Raw genomic sequence first — 2,388 nt, 5'->3', positions numbered from 1 at the left:
TTGATGCTTTTGAAGTGTGGTGTTGGAGAAGACTCTTGAGAGTCCCTTGGACTGCAAGGAGATCCAACCAGTCCATTCTGAAGGAGATCAGCCCTGGGATTTCTTTGGAAGGAATGATGCTAAAGCTGAAACTCCAGTACTTTGGCCACCTCATGCGAAGAGTTGACTCATTGGAAAAGACTCTGATGCTGGGAGGGATTGGGGGCAGGAGGAGAAGGGGACGCCAGAGGATGAGATGGCTGGATGGCATCACTGACTCGATGGACGTGAGTCTGGGTGAGCTCCGGGAGTTGGTGATGGACAGGGAGGCCTGGTGTGCTACAATTCATGGGGTCGCAAAGAGTCGGACACGACTGAGCAACTGAACTGAACTGAATCTAAGTTTGTATGAAGTAATATAACATTTATGACTAGTTATTTGTCTTTAAGCATAAAACTTTTGAACTTTTGGCTGCGTGGTGGTCTGGCTCCCGAAGTCTGGTTCGTGTTAGATCATAACAGAAGAGTGTTTCCACAAAGCTCTCCTCAACTCCAATTAAGAAATTATTACTTTCATTCAATTATTGCTTTCAGTTTTAAAGCTGAAAGTCCTTTGTCCTGATAGCTCCCTTATTCTTCCCTGGCTTGCCAGGGAAGATGGTTGATATATATAGACACCAAATTTGAGATTTGGGGTTCATTATTAATACTCTCTTCCATGAATTTAGTGCTAACTATGGACCTGGCATTACTTTGCTAACAAAGGTCCATCTAGTCAAAGCTATGGTTTTTCCATATGTGGAATATGGATATGAGAGTTGGACTATAAAGAAAGCTGAATGCCAAAGAATTTATGCTTTTGAACTGTGGTGTTGGAGAAGACTCTTGAGAGTCTCCTGTACTGCGAGGAGATCCAAATAGTCCATCCTAAAGGAAATCAGTCCTGAATATTCATTGGAAGGACTGATGTTGAAGCAGAAACTCCAACACTTTGGCCACCTGATACGAAGAACTGACTCACTGGAAAAGACCCTGATGCTGGGAAAGATTGAAGGCAGGAGGAGAAGGGGAAGACAGAGGATAAGATGGTTGGATGGCATCATCAATTCAATAGACATGAGTTTGAGCAAGTTCTGGCAGTTGGTGATGGACAGGGAAGCCTGGTGTGCTGTGGTCCATGGGGTCACAGAGTCAGACACAACTGAGCAACTGAACTGTACTGATGGACCTGGCATGGTGATTCACACTTTAAAAGTCAAATTCCACTTAAACAGAATTAACCTATCCATTAGGTTCTATTTTCAAGCCTATTTTAAAGATAAAGAAATGACAATTTGGAGAGTTTAAGTGCCTAAATCCTAGAAGGAGCAGAGAGCTGAGATTCAAGGAAAGATCCTTTTAAAACTGTGCTGTATCACATTAGGTCCTTGCCCACAGTCACCTCCAATGAGTAAAAACAGCAGAAAGATTACGGAACATATTGCCTCACAGGGTGAAAATATCAATGGCCTGAAAAGTGTTTTGGTGGATTCCTTGATTGGCATTAGGGAGTTGGGGATAGTAAAGATGCATTTAACATTTGAGGCAGATTTCTTGGATCCCTGCTGGAGGCACAGCACTGGCTGAACTGGAGTGGAATTGCTCAGGATAGACTGTTGAGGAGGGAACCTACCTCTTCACGTACACCACATACTTTGTGTCTATGTAGGTGGGCCTCCCAGGGTTCCAGGTACAAGTCATGTTGCCAGAATATTCATAAATGACACAGGCTACTTTGTCAGGTACATCTGGTGGATCTGCAACAAAATGTATCACTTAGGAACCACCACAGAAACATCAAGGTTTTTTATAGTTAGTTGATAACCATTCCATTTCATTTGGAAAACCAGGTCAATCAGCACTTCCCCATTCCACCCCTTCCAGCTCACATTCCAGCCCACTTTGCCCTGAAACATTGCTGCTTTCCTTCACATACTTTACTATATTCCCTCTTTGGGGATACTAAGGTGATCAAGTTCCTCCCATCCAAATGAATTCCTCCCCAAATTATCTTCCCTCAGCTGTCAGTATATCTTTCTCTTTTTCACAATAGCTTTTTTCTTTTTTAAAGTCCATTATACTGGTCTTTTTCCTCAGTTCCCATTTACTTTTGAACCCCAAACAATCAAGATTCAGACCCACAATTCCACCAAAACCACTGTTGTTAAGGTCATCAATGACTTTCTAATCCACAAATCCCATGATTTCTTTATGGTCATCATTGAGCTTGAACTCTGCAGAATTTGCTATTTTGGTCTTTCCCACCTTGATATCCAACCAGTCCATTCTAAAGGAGATTGGTCCTGGGTGTTCTTTGGAAGGAATGATGCTAAAGCTGAAACTCCAGTACTTTGGCCACCTCATGCGAAG

At 42.7% G+C, this 2,388-nt stretch overlaps 1 protein-coding gene across 3 annotated transcripts in view; it reads right to left on the bottom strand.

Annotated features, from left to right (window-relative positions):
• Positions 1 to 2,388, bottom strand: part of IL23R (interleukin 23 receptor) — a 79,076-nt gene that overhangs the window by 64,430 nt on the left and 12,258 nt on the right. For all 3 annotated transcript variants that reach the window (XM_010850293.1, XM_010850294.1, XM_010850295.1), the window contains one exon: positions 1,652 to 1,775. In XM_010850293.1, the coding sequence (XP_010848595.1) occupies positions 1,652 to 1,775 (124 nt within the window). The remainder of the gene's footprint in view (positions 1 to 1,651; positions 1,776 to 2,388) is intronic.

The sequence above is a fragment of the Bison bison genome, unplaced genomic scaffold (assembly GCF_000754665.1).
Source record: "Bison bison bison isolate TAMUID 2011002044 unplaced genomic scaffold, Bison_UMD1.0 scf7180017864290, whole genome shotgun sequence".
Taxonomy (NCBI): Eukaryota; Metazoa; Chordata; class Mammalia; order Artiodactyla; family Bovidae; genus Bison; species Bison bison.
The sequence above is the reverse complement of the archived record's forward strand: the minus strand, read 5'-3'. Positions and strand labels throughout refer to the sequence as shown.